Below are 23,759 nucleotides of genomic sequence, written 5' to 3' on the forward strand. Positions count from 1 at the left end.
TTAACACCGAGCAAACTTGCCAAAATATATAAATTAAGATCAAACACATGCTGGAAATGTAAAAAAGAAGTGGGAACGTTTTACCACTGTTGGTGGACCTGTAAGAAAGCAAAGAGGTATTGGAACATGATAAATGATGAGATAGGATTAATCCTCAGGAAAAAAATAAAACTTAAACCAGAATTCTATTTATTAGGAATTTTTGGTAATGAGCTAGATAAGGAAGAGGAAAAGATTGTCTATTACATGGTAACTTTGGCTCGTATCTGTTATGCCCAACAGTGGAAATGTGAGGAGAACCCAACTCTGGAGGAATGGCTGATAAAGCTATACGATGGGATGGAGATGGACAAATTGACACAGGCACTGAGAAATAAGCCCAAGCACCAGTTCAGTGAAGATTGGTATAAGGTTAAAAATTACTTAGAAAAAAACTGGGGAAGAGAAGCGGTAATGGGTTTGTAGCAGGTGATATAGGGTTAGGATCCACGAACAAGGATACTAAGTAAGAAAGCCAGATCCAACCAAGATTATACAAGACTGGCAAGTAGGAAGTCAGAATGTATGAAGGTGTGTTTGAAGAAGTGAAGTAAAGAATGCAGGGTATATGTTGAGATTGAAGATGTTTTAGAAAAGTATAGATGTAGGTGTGGGGACCAGATGGGAAGAGGAGAGGTAGAGGGAGTTAAGGAAGGTAGGATAGGGAAGGAAGAAGGAAGTTAGTAAGTGAAGAGGGTTAGGGTATGTAGGGTAAGGTAGGATTAGAAGAAGTGGAGGAGAGATATTAGAAAGCAGAGGAGAGGGAGATAAATAGAAAGATATTGAAGAGATAAGATATTGAGAATGAAGAGATTGATGAAAGTGAGTACTGTACTACAATCTTGGACGTAGAAATTATGGTATAATTATGCAAAGGAGTAGTGGAATGTATAGATATATGCATATTGTTTTAGTTATTGTTATACTGTAAATTTACAAATTGTATGTTTGTTCGCACGATTGTACATGTGAGTATGTTATGTAATTGTTTGTTGTTTGGTGTTTACTAATAAAGTTTTATTAAAATTAAAAAAAAAAATCAAGCCACTCTTCATTTCTTCTGAATACTAACAATAAACTACATGACCCGAATAATAGAATTGTGAGATACACTGTTATAAAGAGAAATAGCTGTGTTGGGGGTTTTTTTTTGGGGGGGTGGGGATTGGGACTATATTTAAATTAATTAATGTAAGCCCATTGCCACCATGCCAGGCTTTGATAATTGATAAAAAAAACAAAACATGTTTCTTTCATGAAGTGTTTGGGGGCAGCCATTTGGCACCTGCCCCCAGCAGCTGCTCTCCTACAAGAAATTGATCAGATAACCATTTGTAATCCAGGCCTGAGAAAGCAACTGGCAGGTGTTTTGAAAAATGGTGTGGTAATATATTTTAAAATTAGCTCTGTTATTGTATGCCCTTCTGTTCTACTGCTTTAATAGTTTAGTCAATAAATTGTATTTGTGTTTACTTCACTGTATGTGTTAGGTTGGGATCCAGGCAGTTATATTTAGAGCAGACCTATTAAGACCCACTGATTAAACTCCCATTGATAAAGAACCATCCTAAGTGGCAAAGAAGGCCAAAGACCAGTGAGCTCGCCACCAGGCCAGCTGAAGACACCTGAATCCAAACTCCTCTGAGCCTAAGGATGCTGGAAAGTACACAGATCTACCCTTGTTCTGCACTAACTTTGTGCTGGCATTCTGGCTGTCCCTGGGCTGGAAAGGGTTTAAATGTGACACAACTCAGTTCCTTCTCCATCTCATCCCTCCTATAATGTGGGCTCTTCTACCAGCAGAACTTAGTCAGCAAAACAGAACATTTTGGCATATCATTCTGTCAGTATAACTCTTAAGATTATCTAGCAGAAGAGGGCTTTGTTGTCAGGAAAGCATGTTCTTCTTGCAGACACACTGTAAGTCTGAATCCCATCCACGGTCTTTTGGGGCATATAATCTATAATCTGAAAGTATTATTATTATTATTATTATTATTATTATTATTATTATTATTATCCCACCTTCCTCCTTGTACAAGGACTCAAGATGGCTAACAAAATTTAAAACAATCTAAGTTAAAACAGTATGAAACATTAAAAATACAAAGTTTTAAAAAACAATTAAACAATTCAAATGATTAACATTACATTATTGAAATTTAAAATTTAAAACTGTTTAAAACAAAAACAAAACAGCACCCAGGTCAATATGTGAAACCCTGGCAACATAAAAATGTTTTTATCTGTTCTCGAAAATAAAACAAAGATGGAGCCATCCTGGCTTCTGTAGGAAGGGAGTTCCAGAGCTTGGGAGAAGCCACCAAGAAGGCCCTCTTCCTTATTCCTGCCAAATGGACCTGAGAGGCTAGTGGGACAGAGAGAAGGTCCTCTACAAATTATCTCAATACTCTAGTGGGCTCATCCAGGAGCTATGGCCCTTTAAATAACCTGGACCCAAGCTGTATAGGGTTTTATAGGTCAAGACCAGCACTTTCAATTGTGCTCAGAAACAGACTGGCAGTAAATGGAGCTGTCGCAACAAGGGAATTGTATGCTCCCTGTAGCTAGCTCCAGTTAACAGCCTGGCTGCAACTCTTAGGGGGCAGGTGAAGTTTCTGAGCACTTTTCAAAGGCAACCCCACATAGAGCACATTGCAGTAATCCAATGGGATGTAAGCAAGACACGTACCACCATGGCCAGATCTGACTTCTCTTGTGTACTGTTGGTGCACAAGTTTTAGCTGTGCAAAAACACTCCTGGCCACCGCTGATATTTGGACTTCCAGGCTCAGCACGGAATCCAGAACTACCCCCAAGCTATGAACCTGAGTTTTCAGGGGAAATGTAACCCCATCTAACACAGGATGAATCCCTATTCCCAGATCTGTCTTTTGACTGACCAGGAGTACCCCGTCTTGTCTTGATTAAGCTTCGATTTATTAGCCCTCACCCAATCCATTACAGCAGCCAGACATGAACAGCTTTAGGTAGAAAGAGTGATGGAGCTGGGTATCATCAGTGTACAGGTGACACTTTACTCTAGTACCCTGGACAACTTCTCTCAGTGGTTTCATGTAGATTTTAAATAGCATAGGGGACAGAACTGAGCCCTGAGGGACCCCACAGGCCAATGGCCAAGGAGTTGAACAGGAATCGCCCAGCACCACCCTCTGAGAGCAGCCCTCCAAGAAAGAATGGGACCACTGTAGAAAAGTACCTCCAAGCCCCATCCCAGAGAGGTGACTCAGAAGGATACCATGGTCAATGGTATCGAAAGCCACTGAGAGGTCCAGCAAAACCAAGAGGGACACACTCCCGCTGTTCACTTCTCTGTGTAGGTCATCCACCAAGGTGACCAAAGCTGTTTCTGCCCCAGAACTAGGCCTAAAACCAAACTGACATGAAACTAGATAATTTGTCCCATCCAGGAACATCTGGAGTTGGGAAGCCACCACACGATCCAGCACCTTTCCCAGAAATGGAAGGTTGGAGACTTGTCTGTAGTACAGTAGGATCCAGGGAAAGCTTTTTCAAAAGAGGTCTTAGCACAGCCTCCTTTAAGTGTGTTGGGACCTTGCCTTGTTGTAAAGAAGCATTAATCACTTCCCGTACCCACTCCACCAGCCCTCCTCAGGCCTGTTTAACAAGCCAGGAAGAGCAAGGGTCTGAACAGGCTCAGCTCCTTCAACCTTCCCTCCTTTGTTTTCTTTGCTTTAATTCTTGTAATCCATGTTATCCTTTTCTGAACCTGCTCTAACTTGTCTATATCCTTAAAATGAGGCACCCAGAACTAAATACAGTACTCCAGTTGAGGCCTGACCAATGCTGAATATAGGGAGACTATTATTTCCTCAACCTGGAGACTCATGTGATTCCATTAACGCAGACTAAGGACTTTATTGCACTGCATCTGATACCCGACTTGAGCCAAATTCAAAAGTTATACTGATTTTATCACACTGACTTTCCCCTCAAAATGGCTTCCCATTGCGTCCAGTGTTGAATTCAGGTCCTGTAAGTCACTTCTGTGGCCATTTTTCCAAATTGGAAGCCAAACCCATGCTGGCTTCTCCCAATCACTGTATTGTTATCAAGATAATTGCAGACAGACACCTGTATAATCTGTTCTAATATTTTTCCTGGTACTGAGGTTAGGGTGACTGGTCTATAGTTTCCTGATCTTCTTGTCTGCTCTTTTTGAAGAGATAAACAATGGTTTCCTTTCTCCAGTTATTGGCACTTTATCTGTTTCCCAAGATTTCTCAGAAATGATGGCAGGCGGATCAGAGTACATCAGCAAGTTGCTTCAGTACTTTGAGATGCAGTTCATCTGGCCCAGCATATTTGAACTCATTTATGTTAGCTAGGTGATTCCTGACATACTCCCTATCAGTTTTAATTTGTAATTGCCAAGGTCTCTGTTGCTGCATGGCAGTACATAGTTCGTTCTCTCTCTCTCTCTCTCTCTTTTGTGGGGGAGGGGTTGAAGCAAAATAGGTATTGAATAGTTCTGCCTTTTCAATGAGATCTGTTAGCATTCTGCCATCCTTGTTGAATAGTGACCCCGGTGTCTCCTTGTTCATTCTTTTGCCTCAAATATATCTGAAAACTCCCTTTTTGATGCTCTTTCCTTGCCTAGCCAGTCTCAGCTTATTTTGAGCTTTAGCTTTCCTTATACTATTCCTGCAGTCTTGGGGTGCAAACTACTTTTACACTTTGAACTCAGCAGCAAATGAAATAGGCTGAGGAGAAAGGGAGAAAATGGGAGGAGGAGAAAGAAACTGAACTATTTTAAAAGCAGTTGATAAAAGTGCCAGGATAGTCCCTGGCAAATCAGGACAGCTGGAAAGTATTATGCTTTTCTAATGGTTATTCACTTGAGAGGAAAAGGCCTATATTTCCCTACTACATTTTTACAGCCTATGAAACCACACAGTGATGCTTAAAAACTGTAAATATTTTGTTCCTAATCAGGACTTAAGGCTGAGATGGTGATTCACCAAGTAAATATAAAACAATATTTATATTCAGAGAGAGCACCATGGATAACAGGAAACTGACTGTACTACCACATACATGTGATTCAAATCAAAATAACCAAAATATTAAGAAAGGGTTATCCAGATCAGAGAGTGTGGAAATTAAAGTGATGAAAGCCATATAAATGTCACTGCATGCTTGCCCTTGAAATAAGCAATCCTATTAATCAATATCTGCTCCAGTCAAGTTTACTTTATTCTGATTGGTTACTGTTATTAACAAATGTACCTGTTGTCATTATCTGTGCTTTGAAGGTGTCAGAATATAAACAGCTGGAGATACACACTAAACAGTGTTTCTGAAGGGTGTATAGGTCAAGCACTAATGCAGGGATGCTAAAGCCTCCTCTAAAGGTTTGCCTTTAGCCTTGACTAAACTTTGACATAAAAAATTAATTTTTTGGACTTCAGTTGCTAGAAGTTTCCCAGATAGCAGGGTTATTGGCTATGCTACATGGGGATTGCTGGGAGCTGAAGAGCAAAATAACTTTCCCAAGTCTGGAACTGAGCCAGTGACATGTAACTAGGTTTCTGGGTACATTCAATGCACACATGCAATTCTCTGTCTGATATAGATAAGCATGAGCTGAAGGATGTCTAGCTAAAGCATGTCTAGCTATAGCACATTTGAATAGGTTCTGTGAAAATGTTCAAAGAAAATGAGCATCTCAGAGAATACACTTTTAAGAGTAATACATTTTAAGGGTCTCTTCCCAATAGGTCCCTGTTTATATAACCACCATAATGTCATCCAATGGCTTCCGTGCCAAATCTGGCACAGTGGCATCTTTACTAGGGTACCCAACAGGCAGCAGCATAAGTAACTTTTCATTTGCTGGACGTCCAAGCAAAACTCTGAGGCGGGGACCACAGTTTAGGGGAGTAGAGGTGACTGTCACCAGACCCACATTCTAAAACAAAAGAGAGAGGAATATTGAAACCCTATGGAAATATTGTACAAATAGTATCCTTTGCCATCCTTACCACTGTTCTATAAACCTCCTAGGTGCCTAGATAGTTCAGATTTCCATCATACCTTTAAAAAGCTATCATAAAATAAAAATAGACTTATTAAAATATGCTTACCTAATCTTAAATAACACCATATACTGAGTCTCAGATATAATTAACATAATACATAATAGCTGGCTAGACAGCATAAATAACAGGTTTCTTAAATTACACTAATTACTTTGGACTGGAGTGCTTTGACCCACAAATTTTAACTACATATTTGAACTTATTTTGGCTGAAAATTTGCAGCATGGAATAGGTTTATACCCACCTTACTTAAAATGTGAAATGTGACAAGTGTTTTTTGATCCTGTTCTTCACTGATCCTGATTAATTTTAAGGTGTCACTTCTGTTTAACTATTCTATGGCTGAGTAGCCTATTTTAAATACTTTTTTGTATAATATATCTTCATGAAGTTAATACAATTGCTAATGGTAAAAAATGATGATCTGGAATATAAAATGCATAATTCCAATAGCTCTATTTGCAAATAGAATGGGAAGGATATTATCACATAAGGCTTTTAAACCAAAATTAAACCACCAACCACCATCTTTGGCCATACTTGACATTGTCTTTCTCTTGTTGCTGCTTTGTCTTTTAAGCACTGGTAGAGCATCCCTTTTCATGGATGGGAAAATGATTGATAAGCTCCCAATACTGCTGCTTTACCATTAGTCCTGAGATAAAATACATCCCTTTTGCTGCAATTGGACAGTGACATGGTGTTATTGGGTATGTTTCTCCTCCTCTTCCCCTCTCCCCTTTGCTATTCCCAATTAGGCTGTTATTCTTTATTTTCTATTTCTTCTCTTCTCTTTTTCTTTTGAAAATGAAACCACACCACCATGACTTCACAATTATGTTAAAAATAAAAATAAAAAAACCAAAAGGCATGCTGAATAGAGCTTAGGGCAGATAGGTGGGAATAGGAAGATTGTGCTGAAGGGAGAACATGGGAGCATTGATCATAAAAAAGCAGCACCTCTGCACTATTTCAGAGAAGTGCAATAATGAAACCAGTATGTTTCAATTTCCTTAAACAACAAAACTGCAGTGAGACAGGAGGCTCATGTATTAATGTCAGAAATCTTGTATCATTTACATAACGTATTCATTATGGCACAAGCTTCTGATGAACTGGATTGGAGTCTGCAAAAACTCATGCCATAATATACTCTCTTTGTATTTAAGATGCTCCAAGACCAAGTAAGGAATCATGCAATCCTCTAGATATTACTGGACTCTCAAAATCCTTCACCATTGACAATAGTGGCTATGGCTTCTGAGGCCTGCAGTCCAGCAACATCTGAAGAGCCATATGAGTCCTACCCCTGTGCAAGACACTGTTCTTGCATATTTTTCATTTTGATAGTTTTCTCTTAATGTCCCTCAGAGTGTGGTGGAGTCTCCTTCTTTGGAGGTCTTTAAGAAGAGGTTGGATGGCCATCTGTCAGGGGTACGTTGATTGAAAGTTCTTGCATGGCAGGGGGTTGAACTGGATGGCCCTTAAGGAGATTATCAAACAGGGACAAGATGGGTATTAATGCAAACTCCCATTAATACAAAATGACAGGACAATTCCACTTCAATTATGGGATAATGATAGGATAAGTGCAATGTCATATGAAAATCTTTCACGCAATCATGGTCAGTTGTAGTTCAATGACAGGATAAACGTGGCATCATATGAAAATATTTTTGCAATCACGCCATAATAGCAAATACTGCTTTTCAGTGCACTTAAGCACTCCCTATGTGGCTTGCAATGTGTAAGCCAATTGCCCCCAAACAGCTGGGTACTCATTTTACCAGGGATGCAAGGTTGAGTCAACCCTGAGCCCCTGGCTGGTACTGAACTCACAACCTTGGTTTCTGAGTGAGTGGCTGTAGTACAGACATTTAACCACTATGCCACCAGGGTGGGAAAAGGATGGGACAAGGATGTCCTTTTCCCCATCTGATAATCTCCTATGATTCTATAATTCTAAGGCAGAGCTAGGGAATATATGCCCCTCTAGCTTTACATATGCTTTACTGAATTCAAAGACTGGAAAACCCAGACATGTTTTCCAGATGTATTAGTCTGGAAAATAAGTTTACAAAGAAATCTTGTAGCACCTTTGAGACTATCTGAAAGAAAGAAGCATGAGCTTTCGTAGATGTGTGTCTGCTTCCTCAGATGCATGGGTGGAGACTCCAGGGACAGACCTATATAAGCAGGCTTTGTGTGCTTCATTATAACACTAACCAACCCTCCAGCCTCATGAGGGCTCTCTTGGTCAGTTTATCACATTACATTCCAATACTCATTCATATGGTTAGCTACTCACCTTGGCTTTAGGCAACATTCTTCCTCCTGCCTTTGTCCCCAATGATGATTGTTAAAACTAAATTTGTCATCTCATCTCCATACATCCAGCTGTTGTTAGATTACAACTTCCATCAGTCCTAGCCAGTACCATCAATTTTAGAGGATGATGGGAGCTGCAGTTGAAAGCTATAGTGTGGTTGCCTGCATGTTCCATCAAAGATTCAGCAAATCTACCCACTGCAAATTATTCTGCCATCATGGTTGTGTTTGGACAAATGCTTGCCAGCATGATACTACTGAGTTACTCTTTTCCTTCCTGAGCCTATGGAACAGTTCTTCATAGAAGACAGTTTACAGTAAGGGGGAAACTTGTGTTAATTCCCTAGGGATTACTATTTTGAATACTGCTGCACATTTACTATGTTTCACCCTTGTCTACTCTTGCTCATATACCCAAATTGCAAGCATACCTGGAGTGCAGCGAGGAGAATGCCACAAGCAATAGAAACACTGATCTCATTGTAGTAGTGAGTTTTCTTTTTTTCCATCTGGAAGTATTCCATATACCTGCTTGAAAATAAGGAGCAGGTAGGGAGCTGTGTCCAAATATTCTTTGATCCAGTTTGTCCTAGGAAAACATTAAAAAAAAAGTTATTCAATCAGTAGAGTTACATTAAATCTCTGCACTGGCTATAAAAAAACACCTGAAAATGTACAACAATACATCTGTTTGTTTAAAAAAAGAAACTGGTTCAAATCATTCCATCAAAATGTTCTTAAAAAGTTGTGAGATTGCTCCATCTGCCATCTTTCTAGGCAGATGTATTAAGTGTATGGCCAAAATTTCAGATCAGACCACATTGCCCTTCATTTTTATTGTTAGCTGACATAGTAGACTTTAATGGACACAAAGGTGAGATTCTCTCCCCTCTAGTAAGAACAAGACTGAAGATATTTCTATAGATATCCTTCTCATCCCTATATTAAAGGGGGTCTCTTGGATCTTCTGGTTCAGCTTCAGAAAAGGGGGTATACTTTGCCTATCCCTGTTTTATTAGAACCAACCAAGGATTCTTCTTCTGGAGGAATGCCATGTTAAACAATAACCTAAAAAGGTCAGGTTGAGGTATGCGGGAAATATTATGAGGAATGGTGTCATTTTGGAAGTGTGGGAAGTGTAATTTCATTATTAAAGCAAATTCTAATTTATTCATTTGGTTGTACAGATGGGATAGGATTGTAATGCGCATATTTGTGGAGAAAAGCCAATGTGATGTTGGTACTTCCTCTACCATGATAATTTGCCCGTGTTGATCCAGATTGGTATCAGTTTACAGCTTGTTACCAAAGGCCATTGCAAGACAAACACAGCTACATAAGTAAGCTCTCTTGGCCCATCCTTCTTACAATTCCTCGTCACAGCTTCAGTCACTATCAGGAAGGGGATGGAAATGCCATCTTGCTTGTACTCCAATCAGCACAAGGTGAACATAAAGCAACCAAACATACCTCCTTTGTCCAATGTGATTACTGGCTGTTAAGTAGGCTTGGGAAGTTGGCCTAGGACAGTGTTTCTCAAATAGTGGGGCGCGCCCCCCCAGGGGGGACGCGAGGTTCTTGCTGTTCAGGCTGCCTGGCCAATGGCTGGACAGCCTGCTCCTGCTGCAGGAGCCTGTCCCAGCTCCAGTCTTCCCCATTGGCCAGCCAGCCTGAAGAGGAGGAGCTTCCTCTCTTTCGAGCCTCGCGCGGGCCCAAGGCTGGAGCCTGGAGAGGGGTTTGCAAATTGCAGGCAAGCTGCTTCCTCTTTTCCCCCCTGTTTCTCTTCCTCTTTCCCTCCTCCTCCTCTTATTCTTTTTCCTCCCCTCTTTCTCTTCCCCCTCCTCTTCCTCCTATTTTTCTTCCCCTCTTTCTCTTCCTCTTTCCCCTCCTCCTCCTCCTCCTCTTCCTTTTCTTCCCGTTCCTCCTCCTCTTCTTTGTATCTTTTTTCCTATTCTTCTTCTTTCTTCTTCTTTCTTCTTTCTCCTTTCCCTTCTTTTTTCTCCCCCTCCCCCTCCTCCTGTGTTGTTGTTGTTGTTGTTGTGTGCCCAACTCCCCCCTTGGCCAGGCCTGCATTTCCCAACAAGAGGGAAGGCAGGACTTGTGGGGGCCATGGGGGGGGGGGGCTGAGGGGGAGGCAAAAGGGAGCCCAGGAGGGAGCCCATCACGCTGCATCCACACTGGAGAAGTAACCCAGTTTGGCTGGCAATGCTTTAAATCTTTTCTGACTCAAGGCTATGGAATTCTGGGAGCTGGAGTGTGTTGTGGGGACCAGAACTCAAAGCCCGACTCGTCTATGTCTCAAGGCTATGGAATTCTGGGAGCTGGAGTATGTCAGAATTTCTGGCTTATGGCAACCCTGTGGGAAACCCTCCAGGAGAATGCCTGTTCTGTTTCAAATGCTAAGCGTGCTTGTGAGTGGGACATGTAGTTTGCCGGCACAAGAGGCTGCCTGTTCTGTTTCAAATGCTAAGCGTGCTTGTGAGTGGGACATGATACTATTTACAGTCGCGTGGGGGGCGCGAAATGTTTTCTTCTTCCTAGGGGGGGCATGACAGAAAATAATTGAGAAGCACTGGCCTAGGAGATGTTACTTAAGTTGCCAATGCAGAATATTGGTTATCATTGTACAATGGCCTTTAGAAGATCAATTCACAATGTTGGGTTAACCATCAAGCCCTAAGCACAGGACCAAATCATCATGAAAGAGGGAGTACAAACATCACACTGGATCTCTCCCACAAACATATCACAAACACATATCATTTCCTTTGCTCCTCCTTTACTCCTTTGCTTAATGCGGCTGGTGTCTGTTAAGGTCAGACTTGCGGGGTGGGGGGGCAGATACAATCATGACAATAGTGCCATAATCATGATGATTATGTGATGTCACTGATTATGTATCAGTGTGGCTTGGTTACGAACCCTTAACTGTAATATAGAATGCTAGCCATACATAATATAGATACAAAACCACAAGCAGATAAACATTTAACAAAGAATACATACCGAATATAAAAGTATTTACTGTGAATTGGATGGTAATATATTTATGTTATCCTGTTCAAGATAGATCTTGCAGGTTTGGATTCTGGACCAATTCAGCAAACAAAATAATAATTACCATCCTTTAAGCATTACAATCTGGAGAAATCAGCATCATTGGTACCTCAGTCTTTTCAAGTCATTAACCCATTTGTCTCCCATTCTTTTCTTGTAGTTTATTTCTTCCTCTTCTTCAATTATCTCCCGGATCTTATGCTTTGTTTCTATATCTTGAACTACTACAAAGGTCCAAGGTTCAGTATGCGCTCCACTGGGAGAGGTTCCTTCAATCAAATAAAAAGAAATGTTCATATAAAAAAAATCTGCTGTGCAAAATGATAAAAGAAAAGGGTCTTTGACCTTTAGCAGCTCATGAGATCTCAACCTACTTCTCCAGACTCCATAAATGTTTTTACTGTGTGAATCATAGAGCAAAGGAAAAACACAGTTTCTTCCACACTGAATAGTGACACATAGCAGGTTTGCAACACATCAACAACCTCATATATGGTAGTGGTATTATTTTGTATTATGTATACTACCATGGAGCTACCCATATATTACATCTTCTTTAGCTGCATGTCTTAATCTGCATGCATAATATATGTGCATTGTTATAGCAACAGCAATAGCCAGTACATTTCTATACTGCTTATCAGTGAGCTAGCACTCCCTAAGCAGTTTACAATGTGTGAGCCAATTGCTCCCAACAAGCTGGAAACTCATTTTACCAACCTACAAAAGGATGGAAGGCTGAGTGGACCTCGGAGTCCTACCTGGGATCGAACTCACAAACTTGTGGCTGCAGTATTGACATTTAGCCACTGTGCCACCAGGGCTCCATTATTAACATGGAAGAATCTCTGTCTCAGATGTATCCAAAATGGATCACACTACACTGTTTCTTAAACCATCTGGGAGGTACTCCAACCCTTTCCAATGTTCTGCCACAGTTATGAGAGAAACCTCAGTCTATATGGAAAGAGAGTATGCTGCAGCTTTCTATTTCAGCGTTACCCCAGTTTCTGATCTATAGTTCTTGTAGTTTGCAGTCTCTAACACTAACTTGGTAATACACACCACATCCCTCTAATGTAAGAACCCACATGCAGTTTTCTAGAACAGTCTTCCCAAGCCTGGTGCCTCCCAGATGTATTTGACTACATTCTCCATAAGCTCCATAACCATGCTGCTGTATATTATGGGGATTTAGTCTAAAACAGCTAAGAGACTCACTAGTTTTGGGAAGGCTGGTCTTGAATGGTGAGAGAGGCCTCTTTGAGGAGCACTGAAGCTGAAATTGTGTCATCATCTTCACTAAAATTACTGACTCCTCTTGTAGATACTTTTTGATAATATCACTTTAGTGGTCGTTGACACATTTGCAACTGAAGTCAACAAGATGCTGGAATGGGTACTCAGATATTTAACCCAGTGATTCCCAGCCTTTGCCATGTCCTTCAGCATTTCACAGATGAAAACAAGGACACATGTGGCCAGGCCACATCAGAGTGTGGTCAAGACTGCAAAAGTTATTAATGAGGAAGAACACACATGTTAGGAGAGGCTGCAGCAGTTTACCTTTTCCTGAGGGAAGGGCATGAACTGGCCCTCTCCTTTCCTACCTGCTGAGCTAATTAAATGCAAACAGTTTTCACCAACAGAGATAAGCTGACAAAGGAGAAAGTGGAAGAAGAAAGAAATTGGAACAACTGAAAAAGTAGGATGACAGAAGATTTATTGGAATTGCCTCTGCCAGGCTAAGGCAATTAAAGGCCCTTTAACATCCTTGATGCTTTGTACTTCAGTTCCCAGAAGCCCCAGCCATCATGGCCATTGTAGCAAGGGATTCTGAGAGCTAAAGGCCAATAAATATCTGGAAAAACAAACATTCTGCCATTCACAAGGAATCCAATGATACAGAGCTTTACCTGCTGCTTTAATGACATTGTCTATGACCTCCCTTGGAACTGGCTCATCACTTATAAACCTGACAGATCGTCTCTTATTGAGAAGTTCATAAAAATCGTTTGACCTCTTAACCATGTCCTCTTCAGAGTAGCGCTCAGTTGAAAAGGGGATGTGAGCAATGTTGTCATCTAATCCTTGCCAATCACCATCATCTGTTTGAGAAGGGACAGAAGTTACATATTTACCCCCTCTTGATCAAATAAAGGCAGAGAGAAATGTGTCTGAAGCATAATGGGATAAAGAATTTCAGTCAAAATTTTCCCAATTGAAAAGGTCAATTCCTAGATTTTGACAAAATTATTCATTTCACAATGACAAAGAAAATTCCTGCAAAGGTCTTGCTCTGATGTTTTGCACAATTTGCCTGTAAGAAGTCATCATTATCTTTCCATTAGACATTTACAGTATTCTTGTGCAAAGGTATTATTGTTCCTTTGGTATGCAGTGGGCCCTTGGCATCTACTGGGGTTTGGTTTTTGGATACCAAAATACACGGATGCTCATATCCCATTAAATACAATGCATAGTAAAATGATGATTTATTCCCCTTCCCCACAGACATTCCCTTCTCCTTTTGTGTCATGTCTTTTTAGATTGTAAGCCTGATGGTAGGGAAATATCTAACTAATTATCTGTAAGCTGCTCTGAGTGCCTTTCTGGATGAAGAGCAGGGTATAAATACAGTAAATAAATAAAATAAATAAATAAAATATAGCATGATGGTAGCAGAACGTAGATGAAGTTAAACTTAATGCTTAAGGAGAGAGTACACTATTTTTCATAGGACTCCTATCTTTCTGGTCACATGCAGTTATGTTCTTCCTGGAGAATATAAAATGGGTATGGCAGTACCAGGAGATTTTACAGAAATTTTGGGTTTTGATGATTATCTGAAGTCCCAGTTTGAGAAAGGAATACATGTTGTCATGGGTTACATTTTCTAATGTTAGGAGAATCAGAATTCTGGCTTTGTGCTCCTTATAAAATCAATGAAAGCTTTTCTCTTTGTCAACAAGGTTGCGAGTTCAAGACCAGCAAAAGGGCCCAAGCTCGACTCAGACTTGCATCCTTCCGAGGTCGCTAAAATGAGTACCCAGACTGTTGGGGGCAAATTAGCTTACTTGCTAATTAGCTTACTTGCTGTTCACCGCTATGATCTTTGGAATAGCAGTATATAAATAAAACAAATTATTATTAATTATTAAATTATTATTAATATTCTTTTTAGTGCCATTGCAAAACCAGTAAAACATTGACCTGTTACAGACAGCCAAAATAAAGCTGCTTCGAATCGCAGTGGAGGTATGGTGTTTCAATGATGCATGCGTCCTAAGAGTCCAGAAATTGCACCAAAGCCACGCTCCAGCCCTAAAGATTGGAGCGTGGCTTTGGTGTGGCTTCTGGACTCTTAGGACGCATGCATCATTGAAACACCATACCTCCACTGTGACTCGAAGCAGCTTTATTTTGGCTGTCTGTAACAGGCCATTAAGAAGATATCTTTATTAATGTATAAGCTAATTAAAAGCAACTGAAATGTATTATGGGAAAAAGTGGTATATGTGATCCCAAAATATAAATGCTAGCTTTCATTAATGAACCTAAGGGTCAAATCTTAATAGTTCCCGTTCTGACTTGATATATAATTTTTAAAAAAATCTCATGTTTTTATATTTTGTTTTTGCAAATTCCAACAAAGTCCACCTGAAAACCACAGCACAATCTTATGCATGTTTAACTGAATGTAAGTCTCATTAAAGTAAATAGTGCTTAGTCCCAGGTACATTTGCTAGGATTGCATTAGTATCCAATCTAAGCCTGTTGAATCAATTGTTTAGGCTGCCATCCTTAACAGAACTACCTGTTAGTCAATGAAATATACTTCTCAGTAGACATGCATGAAATTCTACAATTACATATGTAGTTCTCCTTGTTTATCACCACGTTTTTTTTTTTCAAAATAGTAAAATTATGTTTATATTGCTCCCTTGTAGAAGATAATAATGAATGCACACACACACACCAATATGGAATCTGTACACCTCTGTCATAAGAGGTTTAGAGCCAGAGGACATGCAGATTAGGTTAGCTAGCTGGGAACTTTACTGTGTCTCTTAAGTAAAAAAAATGAGAGGGCAAAACCTCCCTCTTAACTCCACACACATACAACAAAATCAAGTGCTGCCTAGTGGCTAAACTCTGGGATAAAAAGTGATTTGTTGTTAACCACAGTTGTTGACTTTTTTGAGCCTTATTGCAGGAGAAAAGAAAACCAAAATGGAGTGGGAGAGTACTGGCTTTCTCCGTATCTCTCTGTACCACTTCCATTCTTTTCCAGAGGGAGATGGGTGGGAAAGTGTGCCTTTTGTGGCACTGGAGAAATCCATATCACAAAAGGTATGCTTTTATTACTGTCTTCCTCGGGAAGGAAACAGAAGTACTACTATAGCATGCAAAGAGGCACAGAGAAAGCCACTCCTCTCCCACTCTATTTTGGCTTTCTTTTATCATGCAGCCAGGCCATATGACTTATGGCAACCCTATGAGTGAGACACCTCCAGGTCATCTTATCTTTAACAGCCCTGCTCAGGATTTGAGACACAGAACCATGGCTTCCTTGCTTGAGTACTACATCTAGAGTCAAACAATTCAGATGGTGGACGGGACACCTTTGTCCTGTCCTTCCTGCACAATCGTGGGAAGGACTGTCAGACAATGTCATGCTAATCTGGACATTATCCCATCCAGGAAGTGCAAATGACAGCAGTTGCACAAAAGACTTTTTTCATATGATGTCATGCCAATTCTGTCATTGTCCTGTCAGTTAGGTGGAGTTGTCCCATCCTTGCCCTTCATTTTGCATTAACAGAAGAATCTGACAGGTTTATGACAGAATCAGTGCATCATGAGTGAATATCTTTCTTGTGATCACTGTCACAATGGGATAAGGATGGGCTTTACTCCTGCCCCCCCATCTGATAATCCCCAATGGCCTGAATCCTATTGGTTAATCCCAACTAGAGTATACCCACTGAATCAATTGAGTCAATACATAGGTAAATCAATTGATTCAATGGGTCTGGTCTACTCAAGAGTAACTATAGGTTTAGTGGTATCACTTCCCCAAGTGGTGGGGAAGTGGGTGACACCTCAGAAGAAGGGTGACACCAGATTGGGCCTCCTCCTGCATGCCTCACTACCACTATGAATAAGACAATGTGGAGGCACTGAGAGAGAGGGCCAGCCCCCTCCACTTCGCTGCCACAGTATCATCCTACTCATGGGTAGGATGATGCAGAGCCACTGAGAGCGCCAGGCTCCCTCTACCTTGCTGCCACCATGTCATCATACTCATGAGTAAGATGATGCAGAGGCACTGAAGGAGAGGGCCAGGCACACCACCACCTCTCTTCACACTAGAGGACACCAAGACCAGGGACACTGTTGTATAGGATTCAGGTCTATATGGACAAATAATGTGGGAATAGAGCATAAGATATAGGGTCTGCTTCAAAATGGACAGAATCATGTCTGCCTTCTATGTAGAAGCAGAATTCTGGGCCACATGAATCATTGGTCTGATCCAGCAACGAGATCCTTATGTACTTATAATGTTGATGATGGAATATCACTTTATGTTGTTGTTAACTGCTGTCAAGCCAAATTCAACTTATGGAGACCCTGTAAATAAGACACTTCCAAGATTCAGGGCTGTGGCTGCTTTGATTGCATTGATCCACCGGTAATGTGGTCTTCTTCTTTTCCTACAGCCTTCTATCTTACCAGGCATTATTTTCTTTTCTAATAAATCATCTAAAATCTAATAAATCTTCTCATGATATAGTCAAAGTATGAAAGCTTCAGTTTAGTCGTCTAGGCTTCTAGGGAAAGTTCGGGCTTGATTTGCTTTAAGACTCACTCATTTGTCTTTTTAGCAGTACATGGTATGAGTAGAACATTTCAAATGAGTCCATCCTATTCCTATCATGGTACAAATACTCTTACTATAGGCCTCTACAGATGGGTGGCTTAATGCCGCCCCTTTGAGTCCCAGATGGAGCAGCAACCACATGCCGTGGCCTCAGAAGGAGCAAAAAGAGGGGGCTTCTGTTTGCATCCCAGAAGGGGGGTCATAAGTGTCGTGGCATGGCGTCATGATGCCCCTTCTCCACAGCGCCATTTGGGAGCTGCGCCTGGTATGCATCATCATGGCATGCACCTTGTGGATGGATGCATGCCATGATGGCATCCGGGTGGCACAGTAAGGGCTTTGAGCGTGCAGATGATCAGCCCTTACTGCTTACTGTGCATACAGGTCGGTATAAAGTGCCGGTCTATACCGCCCCTATGTTAGAGCTTTGTTTGCTTATCAGGAATGGTAATAGTAGCAATAAAAGTTGATAGAAAAGTGCAAAAACCAACGTCTATCTAGACACTACTTAAATTCAGCTTGCTAAAGACTAAAGTATTCATTTTTTCAATTAGTATAAAAAAGTATTCATCTGCAATAAGTGTGGCCAAGCTATTATTTACCCAGGTGTTTTAGCTTTGTGGCTTTACAGAGAATTCAATGTACCCCATGTTTCTCACGTTTCAAAATAAAGAAATATTTTCATATTTTAACGATATAATCTAATGTGACATATCCTCCAAGGTTTCACAGATGAAAACTCTTAACAGCTGTGACCAAGCAACTGCAGAGTATGGTCAAGCTGGCAGAAATTACTGGTGAGAAAGAATAAACAGACTAGAAGAGGCTGTAGCAGTTTACTTTTGCTTAATCCTACTGAGAAGGACAAGGTTTCCACCCCCATTTCTTCTGACTCTATTGCTGAGATAACGAAATACAAACTAGTTTTGCACTTTGAACTTAGTTTGCAGTAACTGAAGTAAACCAAGAACAAAAGGAGAAAGTATGAGAGAGAAATTGGAACTTTGTAAAAGCAGATGAAAACGTGAGCTGGCAGAAGATTAATTTGGATTGTGTCTACCAAATCTGGACATTAAAGGGTATAATGTTATTGAAATAATGATCACCATCATTTGATAACTAAATGGTGCCCTGTTTAGGGTGTGTTGTGTTACGAGCACCTTTTTCATACTGGTATAAGATGGAAACACCTGTGAGTCAGAAACAGGAAAATAAAACTGATCTACAGTAGTGATATTTAAGACAGCTCTGCACACTTTCCACTTAGCAAATCATTGATCTGCTGATCGTGCTTTAAAAAAAAAACAACCTCTTGCAAGCAAAAAAAAAAAAAAGACCCCCTCCCCTCCCGGAAAAAAAACCCTCACACACAATACCTTCTTTATAGCAACCTTAATTTTTTTCAGTCCACAATCTAACTCCATTATAAGTGACTCTAGTGAATCTACCCAAGCAGTTCAGTGAACTGAAATGTAATAGACAGCTGGGTCAGAGGCACGTTATTTCCTAGATAAATGCCATATCTCTTCCTCTGCCTTAACTCTATAAGGCCATGCTGGTCTGGAGCAGCAATGCAATTTGATTCTCTCTCTCACTTGATGGGGTTAGTAAGTATACCAGGTGGTATGGCTTTGATTCAGTTCTCTCACTTGGAATGTTTCCATGCAAGCCATTTATTTCATTGCCTCGTTGTCCCACATGGAAATTTACACAGAATTTGATTGGTGTCTTATATAAAAAGGTCAATGTGGTATAGTGATTGGACTACTCAACTGATAAAAGGGAGATCTCTGTTCATATTCACTTTTTTGTTCATCCACTGGTCACCAGATCTGCCTATTTCTCTCTTTAGGAGTGTTGTGATAAAATGGGGATCCCTATCTGCCAGCTTGAGCTCATTTGGAGGAAGTATGTACAGGATAAAAAATGAACTGAGCTTGGAGGTCCTAGCAGGGTTAGGCCCAGTAAGCAGGAAGGGTGGCCATTTACTGGAAGGAAAGAGAAGAACGGCAATATATCAATTAATGTGTCATTGTCACGCTAATCAGTGCTTCTCAATTATTTTCTGTCATGCCCCCCCCTAGGAAGAAGAAAACATTTCGTGCCCCCCCGCGCGACTGTAAATAGTATCATTTGTCTATAAAATTGTTATAAGTACACCTCTGCATAACAGAGCTTCGCGCCCCCCTTTATGGAGCCTCGCGCCCCCCCTGGGGGGCCCGCCCCACTATTTGAGAAACACTGCGCTAACTGAATAGACCAAGGTCTTGCTGTCCACTTTTGGCTTCATAAAAAATCTTTTGAGATGCAAAAGAAAGGAAAAATGTTGCATCTTGCTTTAATGGTGAATGCCACTCCAAGAGTTTTAATTGGGGAAAGGTGGCCAGCATGTTTTGCAGCCCATCCCTGGCAGAAAGCATTCAGGGTGAGCAAAAGCAAGGACACACCATTTCCATGGTTCCATCTATTCCTTTTCCAAGTTAACAGAAACAACAAGGAGCATGTTGCCCAATAGCCCCTAAAATCTTGCAGCTGCCCTTAATCCTTACAGGGAGCTACAGAAGGAAGTGAAAGATAACCTGTGGAATTTATCAAGATTTAGATTTCTTGGATTTGAAGATATCAAATTTATCTACAACAGGGGACTCTGAAACAAATGGGAGGCAAGGGACTCAACTCTTCCCGGGTTTTACCTCCAACAAATGTAAAACTCTTTCATTTGGACTACAACTGTCATGTTTTACCTATATAGCACCAAAAAAATGTTAATTAACAACAGAGGTAACATCTGAGACAAAATGTAGGCCTGTGACTCCTCTATAATTTTAAACATCTTTTCTTGATGAAGAAGCCAGTATAGCTTTGAAAGCTTGCACGATCTTTTTCCTGTGCTTTTTCATTGTTCTAATAAAAGCATTGCTGTTTGTAGGTTTTGAATTTTGTTGTATTCTAACTCCTAATCAAATCGGACAATCTGTCCACCACAAACAGGCAGCTGTCATGGGCAAGGAAAAGCACCTGTGCCTGTCCTAAGCAAGCTGGTTTTATACATCTACCTTATGCTGCACAGACTTGCTGCACAGAAGGTATTTCTCTGTGTTATTCTGTGTTAGTCTAAGAACTGCAGTCACCAGCATAAAAGAACATTTTCTCACAGCAGGATTAGTTTAGCCATTTTTATTTCCCTAGAGATTTAAAAGTGCATGATTGGCAGAGATCCTGGACTTTAACTGAGTGCAGCACAAGAAGAAATTAATATTTTCTTGATAGGTAGCAAAGTAGGAATGTCTATAGATCCATAGATATCTCTTAGGTTATTCTGTTCAGTAGACAGAACACATAACTGGGGATAGTTTTTTGTCTTCTTATAAAGCATCCTCCTTCTAAAAACCATTCAAATCTAAGGGTAAATCTTTAAAACAGCATATTTGTTATTTGAATTATTTCAATAAATGAACTGAGAAATGGGTTGGAAGAAGAAAGCAGACACAGAAAAACAACAACTTTGTTTATAATAAGTCATTGCAAACTGAGTTTTATTTAGCATTGGCCACATTCCCTTATTTCAAATCTGTTTGCTTATTTTTTTAAAAAAAATTTTTTAACATGACAAGAGAAGTTGTTATTATTGTTTAAAATCTATCTGAATCCATTGGTATGGCATACATGTATAGGGCATGGAACTGACATACTCTCCATCTGACATAGTATATATTAGACTGGTTTATTGGTATTTTTCAAAGCATGGACACCAACATTTGGTGCCTTTTTGTAAAAAAAATTTTTAAAAAGGCCCAATCCAGTTAAAGCTAGTCATACACAGAATATTGCTCTAGATAGAGGATCCATTTACACACCACTAAATATCTCTTTAATAAATAAATAAATACCCTCCCCCCCTTTGCCACCTCTTCTCAAGGCTCAAGATGTGGTATAGCATGTTAAAATGAAAAGCACAATTAAAAATACATATTCCCACAGTGAAAATACAATACTAAAAAACTATTAAAATACACTCATCAGAGCACATAATGTGTTTTAGGCTGCAGTTCTACACTTGTTTATCCACTGAACTCTATGGAACCTATTTCTCAGTAGATATCTATGTTAGTAGGTAGATATCAATATTAATCAGGGATATCAAGAGTGCAACCAGTTTACAGTGGTACTGTAGCAATAGCAATAGCAAGTACATTTCTATACCGTTTATCAGTGCACTTAAGCACTCCCTAAGCAGTTTACAATGTGTAAGCTAATTGCCCCCCAACAAGTTGAGTCCTCATTTTAGCGACCTCAGAAGGGTGCAAGCCTGAGTCAAGCTTGAGCCCCCTTGGCTGGGATTGAACTCACAGCCTTATGTTTTGTGAGTGAGTGGCTGCAGTACAGGCATTTAACCACTGCGCCACCAAAGCTCCTCCACAGCGCCACCAGGGCTCCTGTATGTATGTGTGTATGTATGCAGCACTTCATTCCCCTTAGTAGTCCATGGCTTCTTTTGCCAGTCAAATCCTTCACCAACTGGAAATACTAGGCTGTCATATAGGAGGTGCCATGGATAGAGATGTTATCATTGCCACTTTGCTCTTCTCAGTCACTTGTTTGGACTGCAACTCTGGTGGAGCCCTGGTGGCGCAGTGGTTAAATGCCTGTACAGTGGTACCTCGGGTTACGAAATTAATTCGTTCCGCCGCCGCTTTCGTAACCCGAAAAGCCTTCGTAAGCCGAAAACCCATAGGCGCTAATGGGGAAAAGCCGCGATTTCGTGTGAAATAGCGCCGAAAAGCACCAAAAAAATTTTTCGTAACCCGAAAAAACATTCGTAAGCCGGAACAGTTTTTTTAAATGGATTTTTTTCGTAACCCGAAAATTTCGTAACCCGCGCATTTCGTATCCCGAGGTACCACTGTACTGCAGCCACTTACTCACAAACCATAAGTTTGCCAGTTTAATACCAGCGGAAGGTCTCAAGCTTGACTCAGACTTGCATCCTTCCAAGGTCACTAAAATGAGTACCCAGATTGTTGGGGGCAATTAGCTTACACATTGTAAACTGCTTAAGGAGTGCTTAAGTGCACTGATAAGCGGTATAGAAATGTACTTGCTATTGCTATAACTCCCAGAATCCCCCAACCAGCATAACAGTTGTAATCCAGACAATTTAACCAGACCCATTGCACAGTAAAGTATGCACAGTCAGATATGAGTGTGCATTGCCTCTATGCATTGCCTGTGTGCATTGTATATTGCAATTTCAAAATGGGTTGATAACCCTGCCTTTAACAATTGATTCATATACATTGTGCTGTGTTGGTATGCAGTATAGGCATTGTATGATGTTTATGCTATGCTGAAGCGACATGGGACCTTGGCTACCATCAGTAACCCTTACTCATTTCCTTCCAAGAGATGGATGTCAACCACTTAGGAGCCATCAATGACATGCTAACTTGGTTGAAAGGATCATGCGTCTCCTCTCTTCCCCAAGCTAGAAGAACAGCAGCATACAGATACTGTACATTCTTCTTCTTTTTTTACTTACCTTCTTCTACAGGGTGAAGATCTGTGTTGTCTTTTAAATCATCATCCACCCATGGGCGAGACTCTGCCTTCTTGCTTGTTTTCCTTGGCTCTTTCTTATTGCTCGTCCTGTTGCCTTTGACTATTATTCCAATCAAGACACAGATAATTGCCACAAAGACTGGGGTTAGGGAGGAGAGTGCCATAATCATGGTGCTTCCAGCTCCAGAATGTGCCAGACACCTTCCTTGGAAAGCAAACCCTTTCCTTTTTAAAAATCCTTGGGGTGAGACTGAGAATGATAGATGTAAAAGAGGTGGAACAATATGTAAGGTTTTTTTTTAAAAGGTCAATGTTCAGTCCTTGGTTGCTGGCAGCCAGAAACCTTTCACACATATCATTTGCTCTTCAACCTCCAGCAATTTCTGGATTCATTCCAAAGATTAGGTCTGTTTATTTTATCCTTGAGATAGCCATGCCATTGCAAAACCTGAATCAATGCTAGTGCTCAATATTATTATTTATATTTACTGTATATTTATATCATTTTATGCCGCTTTTCTCCCAGAAAGGGACCCAGAGTGGCTCACAAGTGGCTCTTTAAAAACTTTACAACAAATATTTAAAAACAATTAAAATTCAGTCATGTGGAGAGAAAACCTTTACCTTTACCTTTTAACCCTTCAGCTTATCAAAATTTCAAAATGGAAGATGATTTGACCACAGTTATACTGGTTAGCCATTATACTGATTTTTGCATGCTGCTCACCAAGACCACAGCCATTCAACAAGCAGTGAAGCTAAAGTACAAAGTTCATGGTATATTAAAGAGGTGAATAGGCCCATAG

The 23,759-nt window shown here is 40.4% G+C and overlaps 1 protein-coding gene across 1 annotated transcript; it reads right to left on the reverse strand.

Moving 5' to 3' along the window:
• Nucleotides 1-1,195: 1,195 nt before the first annotated feature.
• IYD (iodotyrosine deiodinase) lies at nt 1,196-23,241 on the reverse strand. The gene is given in 6 exon segments (XM_042476574.1): nt 1,196-5,992; nt 8,882-8,953; nt 8,955-9,039; nt 11,617-11,776; nt 13,424-13,615; nt 22,934-23,241. Coding segments are annotated over 6 exon segments (882 nt in total). The 5' UTR covers nt 23,124-23,241; the 3' UTR covers nt 1,196-5,809.
• Between the last annotated feature and the right edge of the window lie 518 nt (nt 23,242-23,759).

The sequence above is a fragment of the Sceloporus undulatus genome, chromosome 1 (assembly GCF_019175285.1).
Source record: "Sceloporus undulatus isolate JIND9_A2432 ecotype Alabama chromosome 1, SceUnd_v1.1, whole genome shotgun sequence".
In the NCBI taxonomy this organism is placed as follows: Eukaryota; Metazoa; Chordata; class Lepidosauria; order Squamata; family Phrynosomatidae; genus Sceloporus; species Sceloporus undulatus.